This window comes from Rhipicephalus microplus, chromosome 2 (assembly GCF_043290135.1).
Source record: "Rhipicephalus microplus isolate Deutch F79 chromosome 2, USDA_Rmic, whole genome shotgun sequence".
NCBI classification, from domain to species: Eukaryota; Metazoa; Arthropoda; class Arachnida; order Ixodida; family Ixodidae; genus Rhipicephalus; species Rhipicephalus microplus.
Window position 1 is genome coordinate 94,845,609 of NC_134701.1, and position 11,498 is coordinate 94,857,106.

The following is an 11,498-nucleotide window of genomic DNA, read 5'->3' on the forward strand; positions in this document are numbered from 1 at the left end:
CTGCCTTTGCGGCACTGCAACATCGATTTTCTTCCCCTCCTGTGCTTCGTCATTTCGATGAGGACGCTCACACAGAGGTGCGCATGATGCAAGCAACATTGATCTCGGAGCTATCTTGGTGCAAACACAAGATGGGACCGAACGTGTGATTGCCTACACGAGCCGCACTTTATCACGTGCCGAAACCAACTATTCAACGTCAGAGAAAGAATGTCTCGCGGTAATATGGGCGATTACAAAGTTGAGCCCTTATCTCTATGGGCGCCCATTTAAAGTTGTGACTGATCACCACACTTAATGCTGGTTGGCTAACCTCCGAGACCCCTCTGGGAGATTAGCACTATGGAGTCTGCGACTTCAGGAGTTTGGTGTCACCATCGTATACAAGTCTGGTAGAGAGCATGAAGACGCCGACATGCTATCACGAGCACCTCTGTAATCCGACCATACAGCTGTAGAAGACGACAGTGCCTTCCTGGGGACTCTCAGCGGGGCGGACCTCCTCAGTAAGCAACGAGCGGACTCCGAGTTAAGGCCCATCGTCGACCATTTAGAAGGCAGCACCGCGTCTATTCCTCGACCACTTTCCCGTACGTGGCCGTCATTTTGCTTACGACACTCATATTATACAAGAAAAACACCGGTGCCGGCAGCAGATCTTATCTTCTAGTCGTTCCTCAAGACCTTCGTGACGATATCGTATTAGCCTGCCACAATGAGCCGACATCCGGCAATCTGGGATACTCACGGACGCTCGACCAAGTACGACAGCTATATTTCTGGCCAAAACTCGCAGCTTGTGTCAAACGCTACGTGAAAGGATGCTGCGAATGTCAGCGTCACAAGTCACCACATGTAAAGACTGCAGGCCTCCTACAACCCATCGACCCTCCGCGTACGCCGTTTGACGAAGTTGGGATGGACCTCCTTGGACCGTTTCCTTTGTCTCACTCTGGAAACAAGTGGATCGTCGTCGCAACTGATTATTTGACGCGTTACGCTGAAACGAAGCCACTGCCACGCGGTACAGCATCTGAAGTCGCCCAGTTTTTCATGCACCACATAGTGCTTCGTCACGGCGCCTCATCATTTATCATCATTGACCGAGGGACAGCGTTTACGGCAAAACTGTTGGACGACATCTTCAAGCTCAGTTACACGAACCACTGTAAGACAACCGCATACCACCCCTAGAGTAATGGCTTGACAGAAGGGCTAAACAAAACACTGGCTGACACGATTTCTATGTACGTGGATGTGCAGCATAAAACGTGAGACGAGATCCTGCCGTACGTAACGTTTGCGTATAACATCGCAACCTAGGAAACGACAAGGTTCGCAGCCTTCCGCCTCGTTTACGGTCGAGACGTGCAAACCATGCTAGATGCCATGATTCATTGTGACATTGACCAGCACGAGCTGCTAACTCCTGATGTCGAGGATTACAATCAGCGTGCAGAGGAAGCACGTCAAGTAGCTCGCGTGCACGTAAGATCGCAGCAATGTAAAGACTCCCAAAGGTACAACATCCACCATCGACCAGTTACCTATCAAGCTGGCAACCAAGTGTGGGTTTGGACTCCTGTTGGACGGCGAGGTCTCGGCGAGAAACTCCTGAGCAAGTACTTCGGACCCTACAAAGTATTACGGCGGTTGAACGAGGTCAACTACGAAGTCATTCTAGACGGAGGCTCGGCAACGACCCAGCGCCACTCACCACGAAAAGAGATTATGCATGTCGTCCGCTTAAAACCTTATTTTACGCGGTAATACTCGCCTTATTGTGTCAGGGCAGCAAACATTTTCTTTTTTTGTTGTTGTTGTCCATAGCGTCTCGAACGAACTTTGAACTGTATTAATGTTTTTTTTTTTGCTTATGGCCAACCACAGACTTTTTTTTTTTGCACCTGCATATGCCCTGGGTACTATAAGTATCGTTTCTCCCTTTCTTTTTATTCCCTTATGGGCCCTGCTGTCACCTTGTGTATGAGCATCAAGTCGATGCTCTAATGGGAGAGCGAATAATGCCACCTAGAGTTGTGAGCCGGCAAGCCCTAGGGAGCCGAAAAGGGAAAAGAGAACAAAGAAGTGTGTGTTAGCGCTTCATTTAAAGATACATGCTCTTGTCTTTCTGCCCTGCTGTTCCTGTCTTGTCCTCACGGCTCTTGGTGCATGACAATATATACATATGCACATACAAAAAAAGGAACAGTTTAACAGTACTTTAGTTGGGGGCTTAACAGAAAAATAGAAATAGGGAAGTTTGCAGGTGGATACGTCTCACGCTGATCACTAAATCTCATTTACATTGAAATTTTTGTTTACAGATCACAGCGTTAACTACCAATGAATATAAAAACGTAATGAACATGAGGCATTGAAATTCATTACAACACTGGTGTGCCAACGGTTCACTCATCAGTGGCAAACAAATCATTGATTTAACTGCAAATAGATTCAACGTGCGACAAACTACATGAGAACGATGTGAAGGAGGAGGAAGACGTCTACTGAACATGGTTTTTCGTACAGCCATCCCAGCTGCTGCGTTAAATAAATATTTAGCGTCCTCTATGTCCTCCCCGAGTGACACTGTACCCCCATTGAAAGTAAGACTGATGATATAAAGCACATTAGATTCTACTTTTCACCTGCGGTTTATAAAACTGTCCAGAATAGCAGGTACGGCTTGGCACATCAAGTAAAAAATAAACGCAAGTGAAACACAGCTTGGCACATCAAGTAAAAAAGTGCAAGTAAAATTAACAGCAATTTATGCAGAATGAAGATGTTTTGTGTAGGCAAATTTACACCGAACTAGAGTCAAGCAATCGGAATGCACTGTCGGGTGCTACAGTAATAAACTCTATATGCAATGTCTCATGAAAGCAGACAGACATAAAATTATTGGAAATTTTTAGACCTTTAAAGGAGCACTCAAAACAGCTGCAAAATAGCTTGCGACAATTCGCTCATGTTAAGCATAATACCACATGATTAACTGCACTTTCATGACAACTGATAGTTACTCCAAGCAAAGTAAGCTTATTAAGAGTACTGCATGAATGAGACACTATGTAATTCAAGCGAACATTACCTTCATGTACAGCAGATTAACAATACCACAATTTAAAGTGGACATGCTGGCCCACACATGCAAAGAATGTGAATACGAACCAAATGAACTTATACTGAGCATAATTGGCAAAGAAGAAAGGCAGCAATGTGCCTAACGTGACCCGTTAAGGGTTTTTTTTAGTGTGGTACCACTAAAAACCGTACGGTTCTACTAGATAAAGTACATCTGATCACGAGACCGTAAAGCAGGAGAAGAGTGAGTGCATTACACACGTACACCTGGTGTTCCACATTTTGCTACCTGAAGTCCACCTAACATTGCAATCGAATACTAACTTTTTTTTTTTCTTTCCAGACAGAAAAACAAGTCCCCCTCCCGCTACAATTGACTACATATGGTACACACACGTTTGTTTTGCACAGAATGAGACAGCCGAGCTAGATGGCCGGTATTCATTGTAAATAGACAAGGCATGCGAAACGAACACCAGATAGAATAAACCACAAAGGCAGATTAAAAGTCGCACAAAGTAGAAAAAGAAAGGGGGGAGAGAGACGAAAGCTTATCTATGCATGCCCATGCAATAATAGGCAAACCTATCGATATGGCGCGCTTCGGGTCTACGCGACAGATAACGCATCCGATTTTTTTGTGCAGGTTACTTGATGGTTGGCTCAGGCACGCGTCATCATAACTATTATCGATAACCGAGGTCTCAACCACAAAACGCGTTCAATGATTCTTGTACCGGTACAAAATTGCGCATTCATCGAATTCTCGCGTCCAGAGTAACTGCACGCCAGAATGCGACAAATACGCGATTTCGCGCCCTCCAAAGCGCACCCGGTTGATAGGTTGCCCAATCGGATGAGCATGCGCAGGTACGTTTTCGTATTTTACTATTCCGCCGTCGTGCACCTTAGCAGTTGTTAGTAGGCGTCTGTTGTTGGTTCGAGAAAGAAAGACGGCTCGTTTCTGCCGTCCTCTCTTGTGTCGCGTTTGTACGTCCTCTCCATCGTGTATTTAGCACCTCAGCCTCAATCAAACATGACCACCATGGTCGGGAATCGCACCCCAGGCGCTGCACCGCACTTCCTACCAAACTGCATAAATTAGGCGCCTTCCAACCACTACTACCACCACCACTCGCTCCTTCGAGTGAAGCCGCGCGGAATCCTGGCCAACATACTGGCATAGTGGCGCTTCACTCGAAACGTTACAAAAGCGTGGGCGTGTAAAAACACAGCAAACTGCAAGCAAGCGACCTCCAAAATGTCTAAAAATCCTGAAGAGAGCATCGGGTGGTAATGCGAGCAGCGCCAAAACAGAAACGCGGGTGACACATCAGCAAATTCGTAGAGATCGTGGGCGCCGGCTACGATCACGCACACGTCACACACAGCAAGCGGCGAAATATTCGTCCAGTTTATTCGAAAAGGGCAAAACGCGAGCATGTGCGCGATGCGTTTCCTCTCGGTTCTCGCGCAACACCGGAAAACGAGACCGATTTATCGGCGACGCAACAAAATTCATATCAAGCGCGCGGCAAGGTCTCAATGCCGACCCGCTCGTTGGGCAACCGTGGAAACAAAAAAAAAAAAAAGAATAACCGATCTTCGGTTAAATGAAACACGACCTAGTGATGCAGTACAGATGCGTGGGCAGCCATCTTGCCCAACACCGAAGCTTTGTTCCGGCGCCGGTATCCACAGACACGCGCGCGCCAGTAAATTTCCAAGTTTTCATCCCTAGAGGACGGGAGAACATTTTTGTTATGCGAGGTCACCACCACAATAAATTGATTTCAAGCCCACTAAACGCACGCTCGCGGTATAGCCTCAAAGACCGGGCCATGGAACACACGCGCAAGGCCTAGAGAAAACGAACACGCCAGCTTACCGTACTTGACGTCGCACCGTAGGAGACGGCCGTAGCGTTCGAATACTTGTTCCACATCTCTCTCCCTGGTGTCCAACGGCAAGCGACCGATGAACAACTGCCCGCGACCCGACATTTTTGAGCAGTTTTGAACTGAGCTCTGTATTAGAAGACAACGCAACCGGCGCCGACACGATTTCTACTGCGTCTTCGCACTTGTACACCGCCGCCGGTCGCCACTATCGCTCAAGTGGCGCCAGCACCGCTTTGTGTCTGATATCGGCACGAGATGTCGCCAACGTAGGGCCAAAATTAGTAGATTCAAGCCGAAGCTGAGGCTAGAAAAAAACTTGCTGGCGATTCTCAGTCGTTCACTCGAACAAAAAAAAAAAAAAGAAAGAAAAAGAAGACGAGTGAAAAGAATGTCTTTTTGTTCCTAAACAATAGTCCTCATCTATCTCGCATTCGCAATCCGCACGTTACGTCCAAATAATAATAATAATAATAATAATAATAATAATAATAATAATAATAATAATAATAATAATAATATTATTATTATTATTATTATTATTATTATTATTATTATTATTATTATTATTATTATTATTATTATTATTATTATTAACCCACACAAACGGGTCTTTTTACGTCTACGAAGACTTGGTCCGTGAGAGGTCGGCTGGTGTCCTTTCACGACATCACGAATCATTTTAAACTAGAGTGGAGGCTTTATCCACCCCCGCACAGGTGGTCGACTGAGGCGCAGGAATGCGTCTGCAGAAAATAGCAGATGCGATCTTTTCCCAACCCTTACGTGTTGAACAAAATATACCTAGAGGAGATAAAGCCGCAATGAAAATGGTGCCAGGCAGTGGCAACATATTATTGAATAATTCTTGAAAAGGAGGGCAGAAAACACCTAATTTTTGTCTGCCTCTTGGGCGACACGGCGCAGTGCCTGGCATGTGATGACATACTTTGTGAATGTAGCATGGTGCCACCACGGACGGATATAATGCGGGATCCCTCTCTTGAGCAGTGCACTGGGAGGCCGTGTTGACCAGCTCAGACCCAGTCGTCCAGACAAGGGTCGTGGAGTGGACCACACAGGTTGCCGTCGACCATGGGTTGATGGCCATCTAACATAGAATCGTCCGCAGTTGCTTTCTGGCGAACTAAAGTTTTACCATTCATCCACTGTGTGTTATCTCTTGACTACATGGTGACAAATAATATTTCTTTTCTTTTTTGCCAACAAGCACATAAATTCCTTAGGGGCTTGTTTATCGACAAGTAATAACTTTAAAACATTAAAAGGACAACTAGCTTGTTGATTAGGATTTAACACGACCGTAAAAGCTGACCGAATTAACCGAATCATCAAAATTACCAAGAAAACAAGGGTTTATAAGGTCAGTGTATTTTATTGATAAATACGTATTCCAATTGCAAAAACCATAATTTTCGTCATCTGCTACATTGTTCGCGGTGGGACCACGGCTCATACTGCTGCATTCCTACCACTGATGTCCCCTATCAACAGTGAACGTATATGCAGCATCTGTGGATGCATGGTCACCCACAAGTCCCAACTTATCTCTGCTTTATCAAGTCCCAGCAAAGATATAAATTAGCCTTAACCATATCGTAATACCCAGGGTGGTGGCCGTGTGCCTCGAAGCGCTCAATCTCATACCCTGACAGGCGGCGGGTTCGAACACTGATGGGAGCGTCAGTGTCTGGTAGGTACGTACCGAGCGCATCCACCAGATTCTCACCTGAGTTCGAATCCATGGCAGTCGCCGGTGGGATGACGGCACATGATCTTGGCCGATTCGGAAGCCGAGTGAGCGCGATGTCCCAAGCCGCTCCAGTCTCTCTCATCAAGGTGAGAGCTGGACGATCGCCTACGAGCCCAGCTGATCGACCGGAAGCAGGGAGTCACGTGGCGAAGAACATTTGTCACTGGCGGGGTAGGCATCCCTTGTGGCCTGCTGCACATCTTGGGAAAGTGGATGGAGCTGGCATTCATTTCTTCTTTTCATTTTTGTATGTAGCTCCTTTAGCTTTCTTGTTAATTTAATACTTGTATTGTTTTTTCTCATGTTGCCCATGACGTTTATCGAGTACATATGTTCCAGTACTAGGAGGTTCCCCCATCTATTCTCGCAGCTATGGGAACTCTGAATGCAATACTTATCACTAACGATGTTAATTTCTATGCAAAGATGTTACATTGTGTACCAGTGTGCCACCAGGAATCGAACCCCAACATTCTGCGTGGCAGTCAAGCATTCCACAGAGCCACGCCTCGTTTCATAACTACTTTTCAAATAGACCCTAATGTTCGTTAAACGTTAACTGTGATTGCAGCTATCAAATTTTATAAACATCATATACGCACTCATATGATACAGCAGCCAGGTCGAGTTATCGTCAATTGCTGTTTTGGGCCATGAGCTGAACTTGTTTTATGTACCAGTGTCCAGGGCTACTATACTCGCCAACCACAGCGCTTTATATCAGCTTATCGCTTCAGCTGTATAATCATGCTCGCGTTGGCATCGTTGCGCAAGTGCAAACAACTGGTTATATGACCATCTGAAACTATTCAACATATGTCGGTGCGTGCAATATCCGCACATACATTAAGCGTCATTTGATAATTTATCACTCAATTAACAAATTACAACGTGGTCCCCTTCCCTCCGCATGCTTCGCATAACGCAGATTCCCAAGGCACGAGGGATCTGCCGAATGTTTATGGAAAGATTTTCGAAGTGCCGCCGCTTTGCGAATTGAACAGGCACGAAGCCTGTTTGAACGGACACACACACACACACACACACACACACACACACACACACACACACACACACACACACACACACACACACACACACACACACACACACACACACACACACACACACACACACACAAACACACCTCTTTTTACTGGTAGTGAACACCTCAACACTTGCCACAAAGCTCGTATCGACAGGAGACACGGTGGTGTACTTATTAGTCTGAAAAAAAAAAAATGGCAGCATATCCACGGGGTGAATCATGGAGAGTGGGGCGAAGCATCTGTCCGTCCATTCGTTCGTCCTTCCATCCGTCTATGCGTCCGTCTGTGTGACTGTCCGTGCGTCCATCCGCTCGTCCGTGCTTGCTTCTCTTCGGGCGTCCGCACGTCCATCCTTGCGTTCGTCCATGCATCCGCCCCTGCATCCGTCCATGCATCCATCCATGCGTCCATCCGTCCGTGCAGCCATCCGCGCGTCCATCCATGCATCTGTCCGTGTGTCCGTTCATCCATCTATTCAACACTCCAAGTACCACCATCTCGCATCTTTTCATCATATATTCCCAATATAGAAGCACCGCCATCCAGCGGACATTCCAAGGACTAAACGAGAGGTGGCACAAGCACACTTTCTTGCGGCTTGCGCTTCGTGTCTACTTCCCACCTTTAACCACCTCGAGTTCCTGGTATATACTAGTTCACAGTATTTATGGCACTGCGGCCAAATGCTCGCTAAACATTTCTAAAACCAAGGAGGTTACGCCCAGCGAGTATAACGTAGCAACTCTTTCTTGGCAGATAGTACTCAATGTACATGCCAATGGCTGCTTATGGGGAATGAGAGACAAGAAAATCAGGCTTTTAATTACGCGCACGCTGCGAATGTTTTATTGTTCCACAGCGCACAGGAGAAATCTCCCACTGGCACCACCTTGCAGGTCAAAGCGTAAGACATGTTACGCAATAATACGAGGGACGAACGGGTGCCGCTTAAAAGAGCTTCGCCCCTAACAAACGCTCACTTCTTACGCGCTCAATTTTGACTCCAGCATTGAAACTATTTGCATATTATGCGTGACGAAACATGCCGAAATACAAATTTGAAGTTGCTACTGTCCACCCGATTCTAGACATACGTTTGTACGTGTATTTCGTGATAATATGGAGAATGCTAAGAATCTTTGCCCTACCAATTTTATTTATCTCTTGGGTGATTTTAACTTTCACTAATTCATTAAGCAAATTTATCATCCCCATGTTACCTTAGAACAGAATTTGTTAATTTAGCATTGGACGCAAATTTCTCACAAGTCATTGATGAACCCACCCATGGTTTAATTACGTAGATCTGTTGCTGGCAAACGATTCAGGTTTAGACCAAAGGTTTAATGATCATAACTTAAGTGAAGTGACGTTGAACTTACCATTGCTATTAACAGGATTAACTAAAAAAACAACTTGTGACTTCAGCAAAGCCAACTTTCGCGAAACAAACACAGACCTAGAAGAATATTTAAAGCAGGTGTTGTTTTCGTCATTCCACAATCCATCTGTAAATGAAAAGTGGGTTCTTGTCAGAGAGAAAAAGCCCTTGCTGATCAGCCGATATATAGCAATTATCAAAATTTAAAACAACAAATCTAATCTCTGGTTCGCCAATTTTCTCAGTAAGCAAAGAAACAAGAAACAACGCCTGTACTATACTGCCAAATGCCCTGTTACGACTTCCACCAGGCAGTGTTTGAGCGAATACTCTACAGCAATATACAGTGCCAAAGGCAAATATTTCAAAATCGACTTACCCTCTTTTTTGCAAAAAACATTTGTAGAAATTCTGGTGCCTCATATCCCCTGAGCCTGGCTCTAACCAGTTGTCATTACTTGATGAACACAACCTTCTAATTTCATATTACGAATGTTCTGCCAATTTTAATAAATTTTTCATCTGTATTCAGCCGGGAAGATCATTCCGACTTACCATATGTCACTGAATACGACTGCTGCCATTGTACATGCTGCCCATTGAAATTACAGTGAGTGGTATCGCGAGTCGAATTGAGCAAATTAACACACACACACACACACACACACAAACACGCACACACACACACACACACACACACACACACACACACACACACACACACACTCACACGCAAACGCGCACACACACACACACTCACACGCACACGCGCACACACACACACACACACACACACACACACACACGATGTGGTTCTTAAAGAGAAAAGAAGAGAAAAGTGAGCCCCGTAACTGCCTGCATCGAGTGCGACACCTCAGAGTAGCTCACAGGGAGGGGGGTAAGCAGGGATTAAGAGTTATATAGAGAGAGAGGAAGAAGAGAGCGAGGCACAGGGACCGCGAGCGACGGAAGTAAAGAGAAGATAGGAAAGATGGACACGGTCGCAGGAATATGAGGACGGGGCACCACTCGACGAGAGCTCTTGTCGGCGTCAGGAGATGGCGTAGGGCGAGTCCAGTCGGTCAGAGCTGCACTGTCATCGGAGATCGCGAGGCCGCAACCGGTCGGCACGAAATGCAGCAAGCGAGTGCCAAAGACGCCGCTGCTACGTAGTCCTGCATTCACCCCTGAAAAAGGAACTAAGTCGGTTTCGAAACGTCGGGTTTCTTCAAAATTATTTGTTGGAGTCCAAATCATCTCCCACGCTAGAATATTCCATGGCAAGTGCATACATGCGGACACGCTTCGCCGCTTGTCAGTTGATCGACGGCCAATGCACTGCTCGCAGCTATCAGTGCCAGTGCCTTGCTGCAATCTGACTTTTTTTTTGCGTGACCACAAGTTCAGCTTCAATATAAAGTTTAATATTTCACCTACAGTCTGCTCCCTTTGTCCACGTCATGACCCCGCGACCATATGATCTAAGCTGGCTAAGTCTGAGCAAAGCGTGCATGTGTTCGACGACGTTGTTTCTGGATAAATTTTGTGCAAGAGTGCGAGACATGGATATTTCCCGACCAGCGGGAATCTAAGCATCAATGCTTGAGGCCTGTACAGTTATACTGTGCTATGGCGGATACTTTCGTCTCCTCATATAAAAGTTCTTAGTAAGTTCATTATACGTCGTTGGGGGAGCTTTGTTGTCGACAACCTCATTGCCACGCCGTTCAGTAGCTACGTGGTCGACGGCTCCTCACGCAGCTCTGTACCGATAGAAATAGAAAAACGAGGAGGGTCGACGCAATCAAACGGAAGAAATCAGTATGTGAACGAGTTTGTGACTTGAAAAGGATAAGAATGAGACCTTTCAAGGAAGCCCACCCATAGTTTTATCCTTTCGTCATTTCACCCGACATCTGCCCATAAAAACTCGCTTTATAAGACTGGAGGCTGACAATTTGATGAGTAGGTAAATAGCTTTTCGATTGCAACTCTTCAACAAGACCATGGGCAGCACTTTCCATTTTCAGGGTTAAGTACGTGTGGAAGAACAAAAGATGTTTGGGCCAAACTAGAAGAAAACGAACATTTCAACGGAACAGTTCAGTGGCGAAGCTAGGAGGAGGTTAGGGAGGTTCCACCACTCCAACCGTGCAGATATTATTACATTTGTATATGTATATACATGTGCACACATACAAACTTATGCCAGATCACCAATATAGAGAAGTAATAACCCCAGAGAAAAGTTTGTGTCTACTACCCAGGATATGTACTTTCATAATTAAAATCATGCTCATGTGGAA

General features: G+C 45.7%; 1 protein-coding gene across 7 annotated transcripts in view; it reads right to left on the bottom strand.

Annotated features, from left to right (window-relative positions):
- The window catches only part of LOC119170788 (uncharacterized), a 43,338-nt gene extending 38,120 nt beyond the window's left edge, over positions 1-5,218 (bottom strand). For 3 of the 7 annotated variants that reach the window (XM_037422047.2, XM_037422050.2, XM_037422044.2), the window contains exon 1: positions 4,979-5,216. In XM_037422047.2, the coding sequence (XP_037277944.2) occupies positions 4,979-5,093 (115 nt within the window). In that variant the 5' untranslated portion in view covers positions 5,094-5,216. Of the gene's footprint in view, positions 1-4,978 lie in introns of all 7 variants that reach the window. The other 4 variants (XM_037422045.2, XM_037422046.2, XM_037422048.2 and 1 more) reach the window with 4 other exon arrangements.
- Between the last annotated feature and the right edge of the window lie 6,280 nt (positions 5,219-11,498).